The sequence below is a fragment of the Tenrec ecaudatus genome, chromosome 5 (genome assembly GCF_050624435.1).
Source record: "Tenrec ecaudatus isolate mTenEca1 chromosome 5, mTenEca1.hap1, whole genome shotgun sequence".
Classification (NCBI taxonomy): Eukaryota; Metazoa; Chordata; class Mammalia; order Afrosoricida; family Tenrecidae; genus Tenrec; species Tenrec ecaudatus.
This window is the reverse complement of record NC_134534.1, coordinates 18,951,784-18,976,920: the sequence shown is the minus strand read 5'-3', so window position 1 is coordinate 18,976,920 and position 25,137 is coordinate 18,951,784. Positions and strand designations below refer to the sequence as shown.

General features: G+C 43.1%; 1 protein-coding gene across 3 annotated transcripts in view; it reads left to right on the top strand.

Moving 5' to 3' along the window:
* COL14A1 (collagen type XIV alpha 1 chain) overlaps positions 1–25,137 on the top strand; it is a 218,803-nt gene that overhangs the window by 51,104 nt on the left and 142,562 nt on the right. For all 3 annotated transcript variants that reach the window (XM_075549323.1, XM_075549322.1, XM_075549324.1), the window contains exons 7-13: positions 252–371; positions 1,558–1,722; positions 7,364–7,525; positions 10,057–10,208; positions 11,964–12,093; positions 18,110–18,255; positions 22,922–23,051. In XM_075549323.1, the coding sequence (XP_075405438.1) occupies positions 252–371; positions 1,558–1,722; positions 7,364–7,525; positions 10,057–10,208; positions 11,964–12,093; positions 18,110–18,255; positions 22,922–23,051 (1,005 nt within the window). The remainder of the gene's footprint in view (positions 1–251; positions 372–1,557; positions 1,723–7,363; positions 7,526–10,056; positions 10,209–11,963; positions 12,094–18,109; positions 18,256–22,921; positions 23,052–25,137) is intronic.

Below are 25,137 nucleotides of genomic sequence, written 5' to 3'. Positions count from 1 at the left end.
TCTAGCGATTTAGAAATGAACACTTGTTAGGTATTTATCATTTCTTAAAGACCGTATTTGTACATGGAATGTCTAGCATTATTCATGTGTGTTTTTTTCCTCCTGAAAAAAATTTCAGGATTTTTTTATTTAAAGAAAGTACGTAGGCAGATAGTGATAAAACCAAGCCAAACTAAAAGCTGTTTCCAGGAGTCTACGCTCCAGCACTCACTCCATCATGACGGGTGGGGTTCCCCATCTTTCTTTTCCAGGCCTTGCGCAGTATAGCGGTGATCCCAGAATTGAATGGCACTTGAATGATTTCAGCACCAAGGATGAGGTGATCGAAGCTGTCCGAAATCTACCGTACAAGGGGGGAAACACTCTGACAGGTATGTGGGGTACAGACCACGTGCTTAGCAACATTATCTTGCCAAAGAATCGCTTTGTTCTCTCTACCTGCAGCAAGGTCTAGCCTGATATTTTTCAACCAAACCAGCCCGCTCTCTACCTGCAGCAAGGTCTAGCCTGATATTTTTCAACCAAACCAGCCCTGCAAACTCACGATGGCTCCTTCCCCAAATTCGGTAAAAGAGTTCCAACCCAGACATCTCCTCCCGCCTTACAAGCAGGAAAAGCTTGGCTGCACTAGAAGGAAGGGGCCCTAGCATCCTCCAGTTCTTTATCTTCTCCTCTTACCTCTTTTCCTTCTCTGGCCACCGTGGCACTTAAATGGAAACACAGTATTTTATTTTATTTTCAAAGAAGGGAGTTTCTTGGCACTTCATCTGCAAACCTGTCTTTACCAGGAGAGTGTTTGGGGATCTTTGGTTTGCCAGTGTTCTTGATGGCGAGTGGTGTCAGAGCATGCAGTGGGTGCTGTACCAGGGCACACCCCGGGACTGCTCATGAGGTTGAGCCTTCGTACATGCTCCTCCCTTCCACAGGTATTGCAGTTCAGTTGCTGAGCTTAAAACAATACGGATGCTGTCTCTTTCTCTTTTAAAGACACCTCTGAAATCCTGACTGTTGCTTTGCTCGTTGAAGGCATAGCATAACAGGATTTTTATTCATCCAGTCGAAGGAAATTCAGCAAACCTCTCTTAACAATACGGTGCCATTTCTTCCTCTCACCTGTGGGGAGAGGGTCACATGAAAAAAGCTACTTCTAAAAGAGATTTTTGTTACTCTGAGTCATCATGAACAACAGTGACGAGATGGTGATGGTCTTTCGAGACAGTCACTTTGGTGTGGGTATTCATTCTAGCTTCATCCTAAAGGTTTCGATAGCTCAAGTTTTCTAATGTTGGTGACAGTGAATGTGAACTGCTGCTTGTTTGTTTGAAATACAGATTCGTTTCTGAAACGAGGCTGTGCTCATTTAGCTATTTTTCTGCTGTGGTGACCTTTAGTTTTCCACAAGAACTGTCAAGGAAAATCTCGTAAAAATGAAGACTTACAGCTAATAAAATATCTTTTAGCTCAATAAGTTACTCGTCTGTGGTTGCATTTTGTGAAATTGCAAGGCTTTTAATAGCGATGGTTGGCTTGTATTTATTTTTCCCTTTTCACCCTCAGGTCTTGCCTTGAACTATATTTTTGAAAACAGCTTTAAGCCAGAAGCAGGAGCAAGGACAGGCGTCTCCAAAATTGGCATTTTGATCACTGATGGAAAATCCCAAGATGACATTATCCCCCCATCCAGAAACCTTCGCGAGTCTGGAGTAGAGCTGTTCGCCATAGGTATGCACGGGTTAGTGTTCTGTCCCAACTAGAGGTGAGGATGTGATGCCAGGGAGCTCTTTGCTGGAGACGGGAGACCTGGGCCTGGCACAGGCATAGTCCTGCCATCCAGCCGAACTCGAATCTGAGCCCACTTCCCTAACCTTTGAAATGGAATCGAGGGTAGATGTCCTGCGTTCTACAATGTGAAGCTCTGTAGGTGAGGCGTCCTGTATGAGAAGTTGTGCGTATGCTGGTACGATAGGAACCAGAAACACAGGGAATCCAGGGCGGATGATCCTTTCAGGACCAGTGGTGAGAGTGGCAATACCTGGAGGGTGGAGAGAGTGAGGGGGGTTGTAGAAAGGGGGAACCGATTACGAGGATCTACATATAACCTCCTCCCTGGGGGATGGACAACAGAAAAGTGGGTGATGGGAGACGTCGGGCAGTGTATGACATGACAAAATAATAATTTATAAATTATCAAGGGCTCATGAGGTAGGGGAGAGTGAGGAGGGAGGGAGGGGAAAAATGAGGAGCTGATACCAAGGGCTCAAGCAGAAAGCAAATGTTTTGAGAATGATGATGGCAACAAATGCACAAATGTGCTTGACACAATGGATGGATGGATGGATTGTGATACGAGTTGTACGAGCCCTCAATGAAATAGTTTTTTAAGAAGTTATGCATATGAAGTCTAGGCCTATGATTCCGTGCATTTAAGTAGTCAGAAGTATCATCAGTAGAAGGTCAGCATGAGGGCAGACGACTCTCAATGAGACGATGGACACAGTGGCTCCGGCAGAGCGATGACTGTGAGGGTGGCGCTGGACTGGGCCATGCTTGGGCCTGTTGGACACAGTGTCACTGTGAATCGGGTCAGCCTCAAGGGCACCTAGCACACCATCACCACCGCCATCCTAATCTCATTGATATCACCTCCTTGTGCTCTGTTCTCTGGCAGGATAGAGAGAAACCCGCGCACTGTTTCCAGGAGCTGGGGCTCTGCTGCTGCTTTCTGAAAGCACAGAGTCTCTGTTTGCAGTTTTATGGTCTCGAGGGACTCGCCCTTTATGAAGTACCATTGCTTTTCAGAAGCCTAGAACTCGCCTCTATTCAGAATAACTGCCCGTTACTTAGAGGGTACGCTTTTGCACTTGATTCGAATGTTGGTGTTTTCTTTGACAGCAGGAGGGTCATCTTTACTAAAGTCTGACAAACATTCTAAATGGAGGGCAAAAATTCACTACCCAAGCAGCACGCAGATGCAAATAGACATGCCACAGCAAAATTCTCAACAGGGCCCTGAATACATTGGAAATTGGCTATTATAAATGGCCTGTTTCATCGTGATTTGCGTATTGGACTGTCATACATTGGGTCAGTCTCTAGTCTCTTTGAAATGCATTCAGCTTCCCGTCCCTTACCGGAAACGTGGTGCAGTCTACGCTCTGTAACTTATTGGGAGGGGCTATTCTTCCACGTTCTACTTCTACACCGGTGAGGAGAGACATACCCGGTGTCACTACAGAAAATCCAGAGGTCAAGATCCCATTTCAATAGCCCTGTTAGTGGAAACATGCAGGCACTCTATACCTTAAAAGCCTGCCACTCTATACCTTAAAAATGTACCCAGATGACTTCTCTGTTCCAGTCTTGAGAACGACTGGTGAAGCCGTTGGTGGTTGACAGTTCTCTCCCCTTTAGAGAAAGAGCCGAAAGGCTTTCCAGATCTCTGCTTTTTTATTTCACCAGAGCAGGTTTATAGGCAGTCATCGTCTCAGAACTTTCCTACTAGCATCCAGCCCTGCCCTGTCTGAGAACAACTGCGGAAGCACATCGAGGTGTGCTTTTATTGAAGCCACGTTCTTCTCCCCCCTGCCCCTGCAGCATCCCTGCAAGGCATCTTGCTGGTGCAGTGGCTAAGTACTTAGCTGCTGACGTCCGCCAGCTGTTGTGCAGGAGTCAGACAGTCTGTCCATAAGGCTGCAGCATCAGAGACCTTACGGGGACAATGCTACTATGTTCTAGGGCAGGGGTCCTCAAACTGTTTAAACAAGGGGCTGGTTCACTGTCCCTCAGACCCGTTGGAGGGCCGGACTATAGTTTTTAAAAAAAACGATGAAAAAATTCCTATGCACACTGCACACATGTTATTCTGAAGTAAAAAACCAAACAGGGCAAAAACACCAGGCGAGCCGGAAAAATGTCCTCGGCGGGCCGCACGTGGCCCACGGGCCGTAGTTTGAGGACCCCTATTCTATAGAGTCACTGTGCGTTGGAATAGAATAGACACACCAGTAATGAGTAGTGGGTGCTAGCTCTGGACAATAAGCTTCTGGAACACAAGGTTATTTCTTCTTCATCTTCCTATCCCCTGCACCTAACTAGTCCTTGACTCGGAATGGGTGTCCATACAATGGTTTTTGAAGAACTTGGTGTGACTAGAGGGTTTCTAAGACAGCAGTATAACCCTTTGTCTTAAATCTAAATGCCTTTGTAAGATGAAAATAAAAGAAGGCCATTTTTTTCTTATAGTCAACGCCACTGTAAAAGGCTGTCAGTAAAAGCTACTTCATCTACACACTGGGGGGAAATTTAGACTTAATGTTGTTTAGGTTTCGGTTCATCCAGCCTTATTATTTGGTATCTATGTGGGTGGGTGTTATGTCTTCGTGGTTTATCAGTTCACCAGAATCAGTTTTGATTGTATGCATCTCTTCCCAAATCCACAATCTGTGACCTTAGGTTAGTGGTTTGAATTCAAGCATGGCGGTGTATTTACACTATATAACTTGGCAAGTACTATAACCCAGGGCTGGAAGCGGATTATGAAACATGAGTTAGCCCACGCCTCTGGAGCTTCTATGGGTAATAAGCTGACTTCTTGCCCAATGGCAACTTCAGTTCCAAAGGCAAACGTCAGGCTCGCTTGAGAAGCTGATTCAGATTAGCGTGACCTTCGGGTTTCTCGCCTTCAAGTGTCACAGTAGTCTTCTCAGAGCCACCAGCAAGAGCGAGAGGAACATTTATCAGTGTGGTGTATAGGAGGTTTCACTTAAGAAGCATTCTACTCTTCTCTCTGTGTCAGGTACCATGCTGGGCCCTTGGGCACAAAGCTGAGCAAGCATCAGTCCTTAGAAAACACATTCCTCCCAAGTCATGGTGACCATGTCCTTGCTTATCTCTGTGGTCAGATGATTTTATTTGACAAAGACAGTGAGAGGCAGATTTGGGACTCTCTACCTTAGAATATTCTTTTGTTCAAAATTTTTTTAATTGGCGTATAATTCACATATACAATTCAACTGCTCAGTGGACCTTAGAATAGTCTTATGGGTAGAAGGTGAATGACATCAGGGAGGTACAGACTTCTTAGAACAGCCAACCGCAGGAGAGCAAAAGGGCAGCCAATGCCCTGTTCAGAAAGCAAATGGAGGACCAAGAAGTGCGGATGAAGCTGGGAAACACAGGGAGGAAGTTTGATGTCCACTGTGAGGACCACAGTCAAGGTCTCATGAAACTAAATGTGTATGAACGGTGGAAGGGAAAAGGAAAACCAAAGTTGTCCCGTAGACGTTTACTCAAGTCATGCGTACACGCGCGCGCGCACACACGAAAAGCCAGTGCCACAAATTGCTATTGAATTGATTCTGGTTCTTGGCAACCTTCTGTGTGTCAGAGTTGAAACTTGCTCCCTAGCATTTTCCCTGGTTGACTTTTGAGAGGTCGACTCAGGCCTTCCTCTTGAGCACAAGCAGTCGTGCAGAGGAGGGTCCCAACGGGGCCACGAAGCATTGGCGTTTACACCTGGCAGTGAGCTTGTTTTCTTGTCCTCTTGCCTTTGTGGATCCGTCTCCATATAAAGACTATTCTTCTGTGAGTCTCTGCGTCCTGGTGGCTTTAACCGGATGCCCGAGGAAACACTATTGGCACTAAATTCATAGTCTCAGCATGCGCTCGGTGTTATGCTGTCTGCCACTGTGGACACAGGTGAAGATGTGCGTATACGCTATCGTAGAAGCCCTGCAGGGAAGAGGTACCGCAGACTCCCCACTCCCTTCCTTTGTCCTCCCAAGGAAACACCTTACACTGATGGTGGGTTCATTTGTTAACTTCATCCATTTCTGGTATTGTTAATAATGGATAGATTCAGTTTTTTATAAATACTTTTATTGGGGGCTCCTACATCTCTTATCACAATCCATACATTCATCCATGTGTCAAGCACAATTGCACACATGCTGCCATCATCATTTTCAAAGCAGTCTCTTCCTTTTTGAGCCCCCGATATCAGCTCCCCATTTCTTAACCCTCCCACCCGCTCTCCCTCATGAACCCTTGATAACTTATAGATTATTATTTTCATTAGATTCATTTTTAAACAAAAATAATTAAGTGAATGCATGCAGTTGTGATTTGGGCTTTTTTTAAAGTCTAGAAATGATCAGTGTTTGTTACTTGATAATCACAAATTAAATCATAAAGCAAATAGCTCTCAGACAGTGACCTCTGTGTTGGTCCGTGGAAGGTTGGGCGATAGATGAATGAGCCAGTTCTGTTGTCACAAGTCATCCCTCCTCCCGGCCTGAGCTGTCTCGTAGCGGGCTCATGTCATTGGAATGACAGGGATTTCCAGATAAATACACCTTGTTTGCTGAGAGTAAAGCCCAGGCCCTTGTCTCCTGCTTCAACTGTCATTTCCCAGTGAACGTCCACTCCCCATAGTGTCCAGCATCTGAGCGGCAGTGTGAGGAAATGGTGATCAGTGTAGGACTTGGGTCCAGATCTAGAGAGGTGTAGATTCTTTATATACACATACCTAGACGGACAAATAAAATGTATCAATGTGCAGGGGAACTTCAAATAATTGTAGAAACAAACATTTCATTCATCTTTTAATTTCATTTTTTAAAAACAAATTTATTGGCACTTCATCCACATATCATACAATTCAATAGTTCAGTCATATCATGAAGAGTTGTACCATCATTATCACAAGCAGTTTCAGAACATTTCCTTCTTCCTTGGACTCATTGTTATTCATGTAATTATTATTTTTTAAATTGTGGCAAAAATATATGCAACAAAACATTTAATTTCATTTTTCTGCAAACTTTTTAAGCACCCATACTTGCATGTGTGTGTGTGTGTGTAAGCAACCCACTGCCGTCAAGTTAATTTTGACATGACAATCTCATTAAGGTTTCCCAGACTGGACACCTTTCTGTAGCAGACAGTCTCATTTCTCTTCCGCAGAGCAGCTCGTGGGTTTGAATTTCTAGCCTTACTATGTTATCAGTCCAATGAACAACCCGTGTACTACCAGAGTGTTGTGTGTGTGTTTGTGATATTTTTTCCTAGCAGTGTCTCAGTTTTATTTTTAACTAGGAGTATCTCAGTTTAACAAAAACATTTTCTGTAGTTGGTTTTATCAAGCCACCTTCCTGTCAGGAAGTACTGACCAGAAGTGACGATCCAATCATTCTGACCTGATTTTGGAGGGGATTTTGTGATATAATCCAATATGACACTTGCCTCTTCAAAGGAGCAGCTGTGTTCCTTGCAGTGGAAGCTGGCTGGCTTGGGTCAGGCCCACTGCAGGGGCTCCTTCACGGAGGCACGGATAACACGGGACCCTTCCTCTCGTCCACGCCAGGGGTGAAGAACGCAGACCTGAGCGAGCTGCAGGAGATCGCCTCCGAACCCGACAGCACTCACGTGTACAACGTTGCCGAGTTTGACCTGATGCACACCGTGGTGGAGAGTCTCACCAGGACGGTCTGCTCCCGAGTGGAAGAGCAGGCCAAGGAAATCAAAGGTAAGGTCAAGGGAGCACGGGGTGGGATCCTCCATAAAGCCCACTGAGGTTTATGCCAGTTCTCAGTGTTTTTCAGGTTGTCTTTCTGAACTGCGTCTTATAGTCCTCTAAGACCCAGTTCAACATTGTAGAAAACGGTCTATTGGAAGGTTTGGTGGGAATGAGAAGGATCCACTAACGATTCTGTCTGCGTTGTGACATGTACCTCGTAGGTTTTTAATATAATCAAACGTTTAATATTGAGCTCTTTGGATTATCACATGCACGCAAGAAATAGTATAGAGATGCTGTGTATACTCTAACTTGATCCCCCCAATGATAGCTTCTGGAAAAAACTCCAGTTCAGTGTCACAGCCAAGATACTGAATGGAGCCAGTGAAGGTCCTGAATGGACTCACCCAAGACGCAAATGTTGGCCCCCCTGGAGTGTCTCCTGCTTTGCGTTTTGTAGCCATGTTCTTCCTGCCCCATGCTTCCATCATTCATCTGTTCTCCATTTGTCAGTTTTTCATTTCAAATAGGTTATGTACCTGGGTTCAATTAATGTGCGAACTTATGGGAATAACTTTTTAAGGTCAAGATAAGTTCTTGGAAAGGTCATGTCTGTTGTGGTGTTGACCATGATGGCTTGTTGACCATGATCGCTGTGTCATGTTCTTGGGTCCGGAGATACCACAGTCTATTGAACCATTCACCTAGTGAAGGACAGGGTGCTGTCACCGGTTTTTGACTCTTAGGGAGAAAGCTGCCATGAACATTTGTCGTCAGGTTTTGATATGAGTTTTTGTCCCCTGGGATTGTAATATCTGGAATTCTTGGCCCAAATGATACTTGTAGATTTCATTTTGTTAAGCAACTGCCAAACCATTATCCCAACTGAGAGTGCTGTTTGGTATTCTCACCAACAGTGATGAGTCATTCCGTCTCTCTGCCTCCTTACAACATTTGTTATTGAGACGATTGTTTATTTTAGCTGGTTTGACAGGTGGGCTGCACGATCACATTGTAGTGTTTATTTGAATTTCCTGGTGGTTCATACACTGCGATGTCTTTTCATGTACTTACTTACAATCAGTAAATCTTCTTTGACAGAATGTCTGTTTCTAGTTGTTTTGCTGTTGTTGGTATTTTTTCTCTAACTTTTGTGTTTTGAGAGTTTTAAATTTTATAGTCTAATCCCTTGTGTACCTACTAATCCCCTGTTGGATATGTGGCTTGCAAATATTTATCCCAATTTATAGTTTATCTGTCCATCCCAATAAGGTTTTTTTAAAAATATTCCTCATTTTATTGGGAGTTCTTACAGATGTCACAACATACCATAATTCAAATAGATCAAGCATAGTTATGCAATTGCTACTACAATCAGTTTCACAACATTTTCTTTCTTCTTGAACTCTTTGATATCAGTTCCCCTTTATCCCCTCCCTCCTCTCCCACCCCCGGGAATGCTTTTTGTTATTGTTATATATTATTATTATGCTATTATATATACACTTTTTAGCCATACTAAGAAGGTCTTTTGCAGAGCTAAAAAATTAAATTATTATAGAGTCCAGTTTATGTTTTTAATAAAAGTTTGGTGCTACATCTAAGAATTATTTACTTGGACATACGTCTTGAAGATTTTCTCTCTAAATGTTTTATAATTTTATTTTTCACATGTAAACCCATGAACCATTTTTAGGTTCATTTCTACGGGAGGTTTTGAATCTAGTTCAAACTTTATATTTTGTCCATGAAGGACCACTTAGCCTAGGCACCATCTATTGAAAAGACCATCTTTCCCCCACTGAAATGCTTTGCATCTTCATCAAATCTCTTTCAGGAATATTTACGTACTTGCATTTTATTCGTTGGTCTCACATCTTTATGGAGTCATTTGCTTTGTTATAATGTATCACATATAAGCTGCTCATGCAGTCTATTTCCCAGCATAGCTCAGTATGTATCATTAGTTCATGGTTTTTATTCTCTTCACTGCTACATAGTGGCCACAGGATACCTTGAAACTCACTCAGAGGCCGTCCTCTGATGCGCAACAGCACAGGCTCAGCGCTCAAGATATACTTGGATGGGTGTCAGCTCTGCCAGGGAACTCCCACGTGCCTTGTTTTTTTCACCTACAAAATGGGGAGAATAATGGAAAATTTTATTCGTATACTCCTAAATAGCTTGTAAAAGTATACACATGGTTAATTAATATTACATTGTACTGTATTAGAGCATTGTCTTCATCAGAAGAAGGGTCTTGGATCAGAGATTGTCATATCTAAGTTTGTGAATTCACAGTATGTGGTATAGCAATAAATATTTAGCAATTTGATATTTTTGAATCCATAAACAAAGTCACGAATAGCTTATCTAGAAAGAAGTTATTCAGCTAAGGATTCACCTTATCTAGAGATAATCAGTGGAGCGGCAGCATAATCCCAACAGTCCTTTCTGACTAATGTTATTTCCAAGATTCAAGACATAACTGAGAAAGAGGTTTATTTTATGTTTTTGTTGTTCGTTTTTTCTTAACTCAGCCTCAGCCCTCATCACCACTGGTCCACCTACGGAGTTGATTATTTCTGAAGTCACTGCTAGAAGCTTTATGGTTAACTGGACGCATGCCCCAGGAAACGTGGAGAAATACAGAGTCGTGTATTATCCCACGAGGGGCGGAAAACCAGAGGAGGTAACATCGATGGTTGTCAAGGAGATTCTGACTGTCTTAGGCACATGCAAGAGCAATACCACAGGGGTTGGGCTTTCATAATACACATGTATTGACTCACAGGGTAGCTGGGATTCCGAAGGCCAGATGTAGAGGGAGGCTTTCTCTTTCTGTGAGCTCTGGGGAAAGGCCCTCCCAATATGATCCCCATGTATCCTAGCATCTCTCTTCCCCTTGGTCTAGGGAGTTCTCAATGTGGTATCTCTCAGTTAAAAAGATGCCCCCAACCCCCTCAGCCTCTTCTTGATGGTCTTGAAGTCCGCTTATCTCTGCTGACTTCTTTAATGTCTTTTTTTTTTTATCTCAAAAGGGACTGAACCAAGATACAAGTTAACCTCATGATTTGTATCCTACCTCATGAACCTAACTGTTTCTAATCCGGCATCATTGACATCCTAGAGGTTCGGATTTACAAGGCAGAGAACCATGATAGCAGATCACAAATGAGGGAGAGGCACACAATATTGGGAATAAGGTTGTCCCCAAAGTGGCACATACCTGGGGGAGATGTAGTCAATGATCGTGACCCTGTCAGACAGAGTACAACTAGACTCACATGGTGTCCAAGACTACTGCCTTTACAGACACATACTTCTATATATTTCTCCCATGGCTGGTGGGTTAAAATTACCTGGCACATGTTGGTTTCACATCTGGATGATTTAAACATGGCACTACCAAAGCTTCTTAGTCTAGGAATCAAGAGATAATATTCTATTTCTTTTGGTTTGGTTGGTTAATTTTTACTCATTTTATCGGAAGCTCTTGTAGGTATCTGGCCAGAGCCCCCTTTTGGTATTCATGCATTCTCTCTTCTTTGGGAGTGATTTGAGCTTTCTGTCTTAATGAAGTCTGTGTGCTCCAAAGGGTGTGGTCATATAATCTGGGCCTCCAGGGGCTGGAGTTTTTCCTGCCCATTTGGGGAGAACAGTGTAATAGAGAAGTCATTTTAAAGCAGCTGTGGCCAGCCTTTATTTCATGAGTTGGCCGATCTAGGCAGGAACACCTATTGCTGGATGACCAGCTCTCTCTTGCTTCCCATCCTTGATTCCCAAACCCACAGGGACTGCATTAAACCCTGATGACATCTCCCTTCCTGTTGCTCTAATCTTGGAGTAACCTCAGGGTATTTCACAATTTTTGCTGTATGATGGCAGGGTTTATGATTCTTATTAAAAAGTAAAGTCAAGACAAATAGATCATAGATTTTTAAATCAGCACCTTAAAAAATCAATGTGCTTCCAACCGTTCTATCTTTTTTTAAAAGGAAGTGAAAATTTTATTTCGAAATTTTGTAATTTTTTTTATTCCCAATTTTAAAAAATTTAATAAATATGTTATTGGGGCTCATACAACTCTTATCACAATCCATACATATCTTTTAATGACAAATTAGCCTTTAAAATGTTTACCAGAGCTCCCCAGAAATTATATCCCACGTCTGTTGTTATTAAGTGGAAAGGATGGTAATCGGGCCAAGGGCGGCACAGTTTCCATGAGCTAGGAATTAATAAGGGACTTGGGGACCCACTCCATAGAAGGTACGTCCTCTCCTGCCAGGACTCAAGGAGCGGTGACCACCATGGCACCATGGAGGAAGAAAGGATGTGGCACAAATAGAGGAGTATTTTAGGAAAGGCTCTTCATCTGGTTCTTTTTGCTTCTTCATGTCAGTCCCGCGTTCGTGATCTCATCCCTTGAACTCCCCTTTTACAGGTGGTGGTGGATGGTCGTGAATCTTCCACAGTGCTGAAGAGCCTGATGTCTTTGACCGAATACCAGATAGCGGTCTTCGCCATATATTCCCACACCGCTAGTGAAGGTCTCCGTGGGAGTGAAACTACACGTATGTATTTCTTTCTTCCACACTTCTACCAGTGTGTGTGGCATTACCGGGGTGGCCTTCTCTAGGGTTGGCATTCGGTATCATCTGCGTGGATGAACATACTGAATCAAAGTCATTGTAAGTAGTTGTCATGCTCTGTAGAGTGTGGGTTCGTTTTGAAGATTTTATTTATTGGGACATTAAGTTGGACCTTGAATAGGGAAGACCAAAGAAAATAAATACATGTGAAGTATAGTGCTGGTGAAGATTACTGAAAGTACCATGGTCTGCCAAAAAGTATAAACAAATCTGACTTGGAAGTAGTGCAGCCAGAATGACCCTTGGAAGTGAAGTTGGTGACACTTTGTCTCCTGTCCTTTGGTCATGTTAGCTGAAGAGACCAGTCTCTTGAAAAGAACACATACTTGGTAGATTAAAGGGGAACAGAAAAGAAGTAGACCCTCAATGAGACGTGCTGATACAGTGGCTGCAACAGTGGGCTCAAACGTAACAATTCTGAGGCTGGCGCAGGACCGGGCAGGATGCTGTTCTGTTGTACACACAGTTGTTATGAGCCAGAACCGACTTGATGACACCGGGTAGAACAGCACTCACTGGGCAGGGTGTTGGAAAACTCTGGTATGTTTACAGTCATCTCTGTGCCCAAGGATAGAATATACAGTCATTTATTGAATAACTATCTAATGAAGGCCTATCATAAGACAAACAGTGTTCCAAACACACAATCAGCAGTGAACAGAATGACATAAAGTTACAAGTACTGTATATACTCGCATATAAGCCGAGTTTTTAGCACAAAAATGTGCTGAAAAACTGGGGTTCGGCTTATACACGGGTCAGTGGTACCCCACCGAGGTATAACATCTCGCCGACCCCCCCCCCAACCCCCAGGTAACAGGACGAGCACCTGTTATCTCACGGGTGATTTCCATTTCTCCACTGTTCATTCAAAGTCCCACTGACACTGCAGGGCTTTGAATGTTTGTTTACTCACATCTAACCAATCAAAGCTGTCCTATGACATGGACAGCTCGAATTCGCAGACGCACCCATAGTGATTCACTTAAGCCAGCAGCTGAACTGGTAAGGATGTGTCTGTGGCTGCGCTGCGCTCCATCTCGCCCCTCTGGTCTCTGTGTTAATTCATATCCTGCATCCCCTGCCTGCACAGACTCCCCCCCCCCCCGCCTCCTCCCAGCTAATACGTCGTGGGGTGGGTGAGGGGTGGGTATTACCATGAAAGTTATTTTTCAAAGTCTTATTTTTTTATCCTATTAGAAATGGATACTCTTGAACCAAAACAATAACGCCGGTCATATGAGGCTGTTTTAAAATCGAAGGTTGTGTCAAAAGTAGAAGAGAGCAATAACAGTATTGCAAGTAGGGAATTCTGTGTTGATGAAAAGCAAGTGAGAGAATGGTGGAAAATGAAGGCTGATTTGGAACAGATTCCAAAAGCTAAAAAAGCTCATTGTGGCTTAACGTCTTTTTATGGGGCTCTAGAGAGTGAGTTGCATAAGTGGGTTATGGAGTGTCGTCAAAATGGTTACTGCAAACATGCATGGGAATCCACATACGTGCTCTACAAATGACTAAGGATGACAAATATAAAGCACCAGGCATTGAAAAATTTGCTGCATCAGCAGGATGGTGTACCCACTTCATGAATAGGTTTGGCCTACTATGTTTGAGACAAAGAACAAAGATTTCCCAGAAATTGCCACAAGACCTTGAAGAAAAAATTATGTCATTCCAGTCATTTATTATAAAACAAAGAAGGATTTATAATTATGACCTGGCAGATTTTGGGAATATGGATGAAACTGCCATGACTTTTGATCTTCCTGTGGCAAATTCAGGGGAAAAAACCATTTTTCTCAAAACCACAGGAAATGAAAGAGAATACTTTACAGTGTTCTATAATGTTTGGCTAATGGAACTAAGCTGCGTCCTGTCATTATTTTTAAAAGAAAGACCTTGCCTAAAAAGATCAATTTCCCACCAAGAATTACTGTGCATGCACATGTTAAAGACTAGATGGATGAAGACGGAACCAAAAAATGGCTGGAAGAAATTTGGAACCGATGACCTTAAAGAAAAAGCCATCGTTACTTGTTTGGGATATATTCAGAGCCCACCTATCGGATGACATAAAAAAGTTGGCAAAATCTGGTAAAGTTACTTTAGCCATTATTCCAGGTGGGCTTACATCTGTACTGCAGCCTCTGGATGTATCGTTGAATAAGACTTTTAAAACTGTGTGCGAAGGATGTGGCATCAATGGATGTCAGCTGGTCAAGCCCGACTAACAAAAGGAGGAAATCTCATGAAGCCTGACATAGAGGTAATAGCAAAGTGGGTTCGAGATGCATGGGAAGACATTCCAGAAGACATGGTGCGACATGCCTTCCAGAAAGAAATGTAGTATTAGTAATGCTATGGATGGCAGTGAAGACTGCACTTTGTATGAAAATGACAGCAGTGATGGTGATGACGGCGATCTCAGTGAGGACAGCATCTACGATTACCTCACACCAGCTGAAGCTCTGCATTGGGATATGGATGATGATGAGGAATCCAGTTTTGAAGGATTTTAACTTTTTACATTTTAGCTTGGTTACTGATTGAGCTCAGGGAATAGTACTCTTACAGTATCATTGTTGATACCTTATTGTTTTTGTTGAACCTATTTTCCACTTACTGTGCTGGTTTACTAATGTTAAATGACTTGTTGTCCTTTAATTTATGCTTTTTATTTAAAATAAGTATTTAAATACATCACCCCACTTATGTCTCAATTTTTAGTAATTTTATTTTCATTTGTTATTGAAACTCACCAATAGCTTCTGCATTTTCCACCCTAGGCTTATACTCGAGTCAATCAGTTTTTCTGGTTTCCCAGGTAATAATTAGGTACCTCCGCTTATATTCGGGTCGGCTTATATTCGAGTATATACGGTAGCTCATTGTCCACTGAACAAAAAGGATATTACAAACCTAAGTAGAGGTGATCCTCACTCTGCCCGGCACTCTATTAGCTGACATTTGTGCATAGTGGTACCGAATCCTTCCTTTTACGTGGTTGTGCTCTGAAAAGAAAGACAGTTGGTACCATTGATGTATGCGGCGAGAAATTTGACTTTGGCAACTTTGGGGCTGTGAGGTGGGAAGGCGCTGTGACCTGGGATCATTGCCCCTGGGAAGAATGCAGCATGTGGGAGTGATTCTTGTTGGTATTTCATTGTCGTATCACGGTGGAGTGGCGGCTGGTATTTAACGAGATAGCGCAGGGAACGTTTGGGGGCGTTTGGTGTGACCCAGAAAGAGCCGTCCAAGGCGAGCAAGAATTGGACGGCAGAAGTATGACAATCCGAGGAAGGAAAGAAGGCGGCGGGAGAAGGAGCGAGGAGGAGCGTGGTACAGCAGGAAGTGGGGTGGGCTCCGGCGGAGGATTGTGTTACCTTCCAGAGGAATCGCAAACCACCGACAGGGTTAAAGCGAGACTACGAAGCCCTGGTGGTGCAGCGCTCCAGCGCTCTGCTGCAAGTGCAAGCACGATGGCGCGAACCCACCGAGTGCCATGGGAGGAGGAACACTTGGCAAGACGCTACTTGAAAGACGCCACCTGGAAAGCCACTGGCCGTCCCACGTGGCTGCTGTGAGTCCGGATGGACCAAGGGCTGCCAGTCACCAACGAAACAGACCAGCAGCTCAGCCGGACGACGCAGAGCATCGCGGGGGACAGTGGGGACCCGAGGGCGAGGGCGCCAAGAGGAATGAGTGGGCTCCCGAGAGATTTCAGTGGTGCGAGAAGGGCCCAGACACCTTTCTGGAGGAGGGCAAACAAAGGACGCCACAGAAGGAAGGATTTCTGAAAACGCGTCTGTAGACCTATCAGGACGCTTTCGTCGCTTCCTGCGCAACAGAATCCTAATGAGTGGAAAGTGCATTATAGGTTATATCTGGGTGCACTATTCGGGGCGTTGAATTGCAAACAAACTTCGAAACCCCAGTAACCTTTTCCCTCCCTGGAGCACAAAGTAGCAGATGCCAGCCCCAGGCGCTGGCACAAGCAGAGATTTCCAGTTAGCCTGGCTTGGGGGCATCACACACAAGTTTTCAATAGCTGGGGACAGGGGTTGGGTGGGAGGGAAGCACTGAGCAATCCCCCCCCATCTCCCGAAAGAGATTAATAGGCCAATTAAGTCCGAGATCTTATGTACCTGAACATGGTCATGATAAGACATGTACTACACAGGCTCATATACAGAATCCTCGAACATCATTTAAAACTATCATTGTCTCCTAATCATTGAGTCAGTTTAAACATTACATTCCCAGAATGTGCTGGCCACGATGCTCCAATGACGAACTAAAACCCTGCCCTGGTAGGGCAATAAAAACTATTTAATAACATCAAATCCCCCAATACTACCAGGATTGAGTGCTGGACAGTGTCAGGCAAAATGTTGCCATTCTCAGTCCGCAACTGGGTTTGTCCTTGGCAAAAATATGTGCAGCTGTGGTTAGAACTTCAGCTTTTCAGAAATATCTCAGACATATTCCTACCTTCAGATTTTTTTGTCTCAGTAAAAAGGAATTTAAAATAAAATGCAGACAGATTATTTTTTATTTGAATAAATCATTTTTATTAAAAGATAATTTTATGGGGCTCTTGCAGCTCTTATAATAATCCATACATCAATTGTATCAAGCACATTTGTACATATGTTGTCATTAACATTTTCCTTCTACCTGAGCCCTTGGTATTAGCTCCTCTCTTTCCCCCTCCCTCTCCCTTCCTTCCACCCTCAGGAACCTTGATAATTTAGGGATCATTTTTATTTTCATGTTTTACACCATCTTGTGTGTCCCTTCAACCACGTTTCTAATAGCCTGGGTGGGGCAGTTAAAATGCATACACATTAGTCCAATGATGTGCTATGGACGCTCCAGGAGAAGTATCTAAAAGGGACTGCAAGTGTCTGCCAAGACCTGAACATCCTGATTAGAAAAGAGGTCAGGGCCAGATTATATAAGGTTTGGAACTATATTTGGAAACCACAGCGTTTCAAGTTGGTGTGTGTGCATGTGACAATTTTTATGTGATAATTTTTAAAGTTAGAAACATCAAGTTGATTCTTTATTCCTTTGGGACTTCTCTCAAGCCTGATCCGATTTATTTCTTGATTATTTCTTTTTTCCCCTTTGCTACTAATTGAATTATGTCTCGTGACTATCTTTGATTAAGTAAATTTATTAATGAGCATTTGTTCATTCACTCACCCAGTCTGTCATTTCCTAAATGACTCCAAGACATTTCTTTTTTTTTTAAATCATTTTATTGGGGCCTCATACAGCTCTTATCGCAATCCATACATACATCAATTGTGTAAAGCACACTTGTACATTCATTGCCCTCATCATTCTCAAAACTTTTGCTCTCCACGTAAGCCCCTGGCATCAGCTCCTTATTTTCCCCCCTTGCTCCCGTTCCCCTCTCCCTCATATAGCCTCGATAATTTATAAATTATTATTTTGTCATATCTTACACTGTCCGATGTCTCCCTTCACCCACTTTCCTGCTGCCCATCCCACAGGCAGGAGGTTATATGTAGATCTCTGTAGTCGGTTCCCCCTTTCCAACCTACCCTCCTTCCACCCTCCAAGTTTCGCCACTCTCACCACTGGTCCTGCAGGGGTCATCCGTCCACTCCCAGACACTTCTAATGACAGCTGCATGCCAGATGTTTCACTTCATGATGGTTAGGGTAGTGGCCCTGCTCCTGGCTGGCTCCCAGAGAATTGTACCCATCCATAGAGTAGGATTTAAGAAAACTACAAAGGTCACTCAGCTTCAAAGTCTCCATTGTGTTTACCCTCCCAGCAGGTTTGTGTGAACAGATTTAAGGATGAGCGCATCTGAAATAGAAGTTACGTTCACTTTGTAAGTACCTGGGATACTTGAGCACTTTTATAACTTCGTGACTATCGATATGTGCCCACTCTTTTCCAGTTGCTTTGCCCATGGCTGCCGACCTGGAGCTGTATGATGTGACCGAGAACAGCCTCCGGGTCAAGTGGAACCCAGTCGTTGGGGCATCGGGCTATCTTATCCTCTATGCACCTCTCACGGAGGGTCTGGCTGGGGATGAAAAAGAGGTAACCACTCACTCTCTGCTGTGAAATCCTTGACTTCCTTCAAATAATTGTACTATGACACATTGATATATAAAATTTAGAAAATTGAGATGAGCAATTGGTCTGCCCCCCCCCCAAATAACCCTAAACTAAACCACTTGTAATCTCACCACCTAGAGAAATCCATTGGTCACAATTTAGTTACCCATCTTTCATCAATACATTAAAACAATTGTTTATTTTATTATTGTTGAAAATATATACAACTAAACACACATCAACTCCACTGTTTCTCCATGTACAATTCAATATTGCAAATCTCACTCTCCCTTTCTGAGTTCTTCCTACCCCTAAAAGTATTACTTAATTTTTAAGTTGCTGTTGCTAATTTGACCCCACAATGTTAGTTCTTAAGATTATACTGTTCAAGACAGGCTTTCTCACTAGTTAAACCGAACTATTGTTTGATTTTATGAACACTTCAAGGTTTATATTTGCTTCTAGGTTTAAGGATTATCTTAGGGTAATAGTTCATTCACCGCTGCCCCCCCACCCCGGGCTCCAGAAAGTTTAGATTTCATGAGAATTTTGCATTCTGTTCTGCATCACCTCCTTTTTTTGAGGATTCTTCTACTGACTCTTTGATCAAGATGTTCAGCATTTGTAGGTGGGCACCATCGAGTTCTTCAGTGCATTGTTGACACAACTAACAGGGTGATTCCTACACATACCTCTTTGTAAACAGCTGTTTTTATTAAGCTCGATATGAATATTTTCCCATGCCATTAAATTACATTCTATGCTACCTTTTAAAAAATTTCTAAAATGTGTGATTACAGAGAAGATCAGTTTTCTGTTCACAATTCACATGCATTTTGTTTCAGCTCATTCGTTGCCAGTCCCTCGATGTGGCGCCGCCACTCCAACTTCCTGTGCCTCCTGTTTCCCTTCCTCCCTCCTTCTTAGGCCTCTGAACTTTGTCTTTGGGTTATGCCATCATTATTTAAATTTTTCCCCTATCATTATATTGGGGGGCTATTACAGCTCTTATAAAATTCCATGCATCCATTGTATCAAGCATATTTGTGCATATATCATCATTTTCTAAATATTTCTATTTTAGCTTTTGGTATCAGCTCCCCCACCCCAAAACCCCTTGATAAGTTATAAATTATTATTGTTTTCATATCTTACACCGACTGCTCTCTCCCTTCACCATGTTTCTCCTGGGGGGTGGGCATTATGCATCGATCATTGCAATTGATTCCCCCTCCCTCCCCATCCTCCCCTCACCTTTCCCTCACCCTCCTGGTATTGCTACTCCATTTCTGTTCCTGAGGGGTTTATCTGACCTGGATTCCATGTGTCGTGAGCTCTTATCTATTTCAGTGTACATGTGCCAGTCTAGCCAGAACTGAAAGGCAGTGTGCATGATAGGGGTGGGGTGGGGTGAGGAAGCCTCAATGAGCCAGAGGAATCTAGTGTGTTTCATGGGCGCTATATTGCACCCCGGTTGACTCATCCCTTCCTTGTGACCCTTCTGTGAGGGGACATCCCATTGTCTGCAGATGGGTTTGGGGTCTCTGTTCTCACCCCCCTCACTTTCAACAATATGTTTTGTTGTTGTTGTTTGGGGTCTTCTAGTGCCTTTGACACCTTGTGATTGCACAGGCTGGTGTGCTTCTTCCATGTGGGCTTGTTGCTTCTTTGCTAGATGGCCACCTATTTAACTTCAAACCTTTAAGACCCCCAAATGCTATATCTTTTGATAGCTGGGCACCATCAGTTTTCTTCACCACATTAGCTTATGCATGCATTTTGTCTTCAGCGATCATATCAGGAGGGTGAACTTCACAGAATGTTAGAACAAAGTGTCCTTGTGTTATCGGAAGGCCTGAGCAGAGGCCCAAGCCTGTCCACTTTCTCAATGTATTGCCATATAAATATATGTACATAGGTCAATATCTTTATTTTTATAAATTAATATATTCACATAAGTGCACACCTATGTTTATTCCTCTACCCATAGCTTTGCTTCCTAGATCTTTCCTCTCTCAGCTAGGTTGCTGATGCTCCAACACCACCAGGATCTCTACGTCCTCCTCGTTGTTGCTTTTAATTCCTTAGTTGTTCCCCTGTCTATGGTGTTGTCTGCTCACTGCTCCCTTTCCCTGCCTCCTCCTTTCCCCAAGTTCATCTGGAACCATAAGTCCCAGTGCTTTCTCTTGGGCTTGTTTCCCACACTTAGCTTATGTAGGTAGGAAAAACAACAGTAACAGAGATAAAGCAAAAAGAAAACAAAAGACTGAATAAAAAGAGAGGGGAAATAACTAGGGAAAAAAGAAAAAGCATACATAATTCCAGGTCTGTCCACTGACCTTTATGACTATTTCCCCACCGGTCCTAGGGGATTCTGGGAACTGCACATTCCAGCCTGAAGTCTATTTGGGCTCTTCCGGGGTTTATGACTTTGTTTCCCTCCCATTGCTGATCTGTTATGTTCCCTTCTCTGTTCGCCCTACTCTGGTGGTGGTCAGAACAGACTCACTCCCTGCCATGTGTCCCCAATATTGTCCTCTGTCACGGCATGTTCCAGGGAGGGGGTATCATGTCTTTCGCTATTTTCAGCCCTACGAGTCTCTCTGTTCCTTAGCAGCTCTGAGCAGGGACGTTGTCCTCCAGACTTGGTATGCCAACATGAGATCTAGTCCCTCGCTGTCTTTTTCCTTCTTGGTTTGCTTCCATGTGGGCATGGCAGGCTGGCCCCTCATCCCAGCCTGCAGGTTTAGTGTTGTCCTCTGTAGCACATACTTTGGGGTGTGTGTATGAGTCAGTTTCATTCCATCATTCTTAATGTCTGCAGAGTACTCTTGTTGGCCTCTCCAATGACACGTTTAACAATTCTGTTATTGGGTAGTTCACTGTATAGATGATGCTTTGTGAATACTCTTGATCCTGCATCTGTTATTAACATAAATTCCTAGAAGGGAATTCCTTTTTGAACCATTGTGTGAATTATTAATACATATAAACTCTATAGAAAGACCAATGGACTCTGTAGAAAAATCTTTTCATTTATATTACTGTATGCATTTATGCATGACATTTCTCATATACCTTTTGATTTTTAAAAATTCTTCTAATTTGATATGTAGATAAATCTGTCTCATTGATTTGATTTTGTTTGCATTATTTCCAGTAAGATATTAAAGGATTTAGTTGTAATTTTAATTTCTTGGTGATGTTGCTAAAATGCAGATAATTTCTACAAGTAAAGAGGAAGTGTCCCTGGCATTGAAAGGCATTGACCAGTCAGGTGGAGCTGATGAGTGAAACAGAATCAGAATTTAGTGCTGAGAAGTGAAAACCTGCTTCTCCATGGCAGAATTCTTCGGGGTTAAAGATACAGGCATTTGAAGGAAGGGAAGCGAATCGAAGACATGAGTTAGTTCTAAGGCGTAGACACTTCTTCGCCATAGGGACTCACTGTTCACCTGAATTACTTGGCAGGAAGAGACTTAAAAGATGATTCTAGGGGGATAGAGGAGGGAGGGTTAAAAGAGGAGCTGATACCAAATAGAAAGTAAACATTTAGAAAATGATGATGGCAACATATGTACAAATATGCTTTCCAATTAATGTATGGATTCTTATAAGAGCTGTTGGAGCCCCCAATTAAGTGAGCTTTAAAAAAAAGACTCAAGAAAGCATGAAGTAAAAAAGAAATAAACACCAGTTCTCAACCACATATTAGCTTAAAAATGTCTGGTAATACCTTGTGGTAGTGAGAAGGTGAAGAAACAGGATCATTCACAGATCACCCATGCCTCATACCTAAGTTCAGGTTGAGATTGAAGAAGACAACAAGTCCACAAGAGCCAAACTATGATCTGACCTCCATATGGCAAAATGTTGATATTTACTAGGTCTGAGTGGTGGATCCATCAGGATATACTTACATATATTTATGGATGTTGACATATTTAAGCATAATTTAAAATAACACACTGGCAGTTGTATGAGTGGTGACTACCTATAGAGATTTCTTTTTTCTTCTCTCCCAAAACATAATACAACCCAGTTGTACATAATGCACATGACACAGAAGACTAGTTAGCCAGTTTGACCAGCTCCAAGAGTCAGCAAAGATATCCCAGAATCAAAAAACAAGTTACCAAATTGGACCTCAAAGTGGGCTTCTCTCCTGTGACTAGAGGAAGAGGCTTGCAGTCTGCTGGGCAGGCAGAGCCACAGTCAAGTTTGAAGCAAAAGCTGGGCAGCCGGCCAGGACACTGCTGGTTAGACTTAGCTGAGCAGTGAGAGACGGCCACGTGGTCCTGCCTGCAGCACGCTGGCCTGGAGTGTGCACGCTGTCATTCAGCTCCACCCACACAGGGACCAAGGACTGACCTCTTTATTTTGGCTACAATTGCCCTTTGCCCAGATGTAAAGCATTATCCTAACACAGCACGCCAGAGTTTGTTCCATTTTACCTGGTTCCGTGGTATCTGTTCCTAATATAAAATGACATGAACTCATTAACAAAAATACGACTTAAGCTTGTTTGATGAAGGGATTCTGAAGACCCAATGTCTTATTCCATGAGGTTTCACATTGACCCAATCCCACTCTTTCTAACAATTACTAGTAAATGTGCTCATATGATCTGATCATGATTTCTCTTCAGATGAAAATTGGAGAAACCCACAGTGATATTGAATTGCGTGGGTTGTTGCCCAACACAGAATACACCGTCACTGTTTATGCCATGTTTGGAGAGGAGGCCAGTGATCCAGTCACAGGACAAGAAACCACATGTGAGTAGTCCTGTCATGCAGATGGCATGCTGTAATCACACCCATGTATGTAAATGTTGGGATTCCTAATTGGACGTTCTCATTTCAGTTGAAACCCCTGAAAAGCTCATTATAATTTCAGCCTATGCCTATCTCATTTAGGGGAAGGATGTATGAACACTGGAAGTGAACTTTAACTTCCTCTAGATAATTCCACCACTGCCTCTGTCTAAACTGAAATGCTTAATCAGAAGACAGGGACAGCACGAGCTTTGTGTCAGAGCTATCAGATTGGCGTCCATAGTTTAGCTCTGCTGTATTTCAGTGGGGTGATCCCTGGCCACTCAGGCAAGTTTTCTGAGTCTGCAAAGGGAAGGACAGCCCCCTCACACCATGTGGCTGATGTAACATTAAGTGTGGTCGTCTGTGTGAAAGCACTTGGTATCCAGTGACTCACTATTTTCCACGTTTTATAGTCATGTGTCGAAGCTGACACCGTTATTGTTATCATTAGATTCGTTTTGAATTGAGTAATATACTGGTTGGCAAGTCTGGCTGAAAGGTAGGGAATTAATAATACTTCACTGCAATATGTAGATCCATCTGTTTGTGTCCCACAAAATATGATTTATTGCCCATTGCTGTCAATGAATCCATCTGGAATGAATTCATGAAAAAAACTGGTCATCATGCCTCCTGGCTGTGGCGGGTGGTTGTCATCTTTGATCTGGAAGAGTTTTGTTCTCTGGCTCTACAAACACAAGTTGAACTGTGTGTGTGTGTGTGTGTGTGTGTTCAAAGGTGTGTACGAAAGACAGAGAAATAGAGACTAAGAGAGAGAAATGATCACACAGTTGACCTCACAGACACTGCAATCAGCTGCCTGTGCTACGTCCTAACTGCTCTTTTGTTTTTACTTGGTGACCCTGGTCAAGCTACCAAATCTCTAAGCTTCAATTTCCTCATCTATGAGAGGAAGTCAAACAATATTGCTACTGGGTTTCCAATAGAACGCGCGCGCACACACGCACACACACATCCACGCGTGCATGCGCGGGTGCGTGCGCGTTTTCTTCCAAATGAAAGGTGCTGAAGAATGCCTCTGTAAAAAGTGGATGTCTCCAGAGACGTTGTCTCAGGAATGCACTTATCTTACTCTTGATAAGGAGCCTTCAAATAAAGGTCCAATTGGAACAGTGGTTCTGCAGGGGACCTGCTGGGACAGTTGTATTCAAGGCAGAGAAGTCGGCTCAGGAGTGATAGTGACAGTGACAGTTTTTTTGTTTTTGTTTTCCTGGGGATACCTAGTCTTATATAAATTATAAATTTCCTTGAAGAACACAAGGAAATGATGGGGGCTGATTAGGAAATTTTTTTAAGGGAATTGAAAACTGCACGGATGAGGAAAAAGCCAGGAAAGTTGTGCCAAGAAATTGTTCTCCCTCGGGACAGGACACCTGCTGATTCATCAACTTTAGCCAGGGCCCTCCTGCAGCAATTTCATTGAGAAACCTTACCCCACCCACCCTCCAGCCCCAACCTTGCACTTCAGACCTCCTTCTGGTCCCCAAACTCAAAGGATATTTACAAGTAATGTCACCCAAGCCCCGTGAAGATGTCCAAGCTGCCATTTTGCTGCGATCTAAATCAAAGATGGTAGAACTCTTTGGAGAAGGGTGCGAGAGAAATGTACAGACCCAGAGGAGGGGATGTCAGGAAGCAGTGTTGCTCATTTTGATACTTTTACTTAGTGAAGATTTCTGTGATTTCCTAGTAATTTTTCTAGCTATAATAGTCATTGTAATTCTAACGGCGAAGTGTCATCCATGCAGAGATGGATGAGATAACAGCTGTAAATACGCCCACCTCCTAGAAAGCCCGTAGTAAATCAGGACAATTGTTTTTATAAGATTGTAAAAACACATGATACCCTCAAAGATCCTTGATAACTTTAAATCTGTTGATCAGAAGGGACTCTTCAGAGTTTTGTCAAAGGCTGTAGAATTGCCAGTTAGGAATCTGAGACAGGCTAGCGTGAAAGCTTCTTTGTGTTCCCTAGAGCGCATTCATACTCAGTCATTTTAGGGTCATAAATTCATTAGGCCAT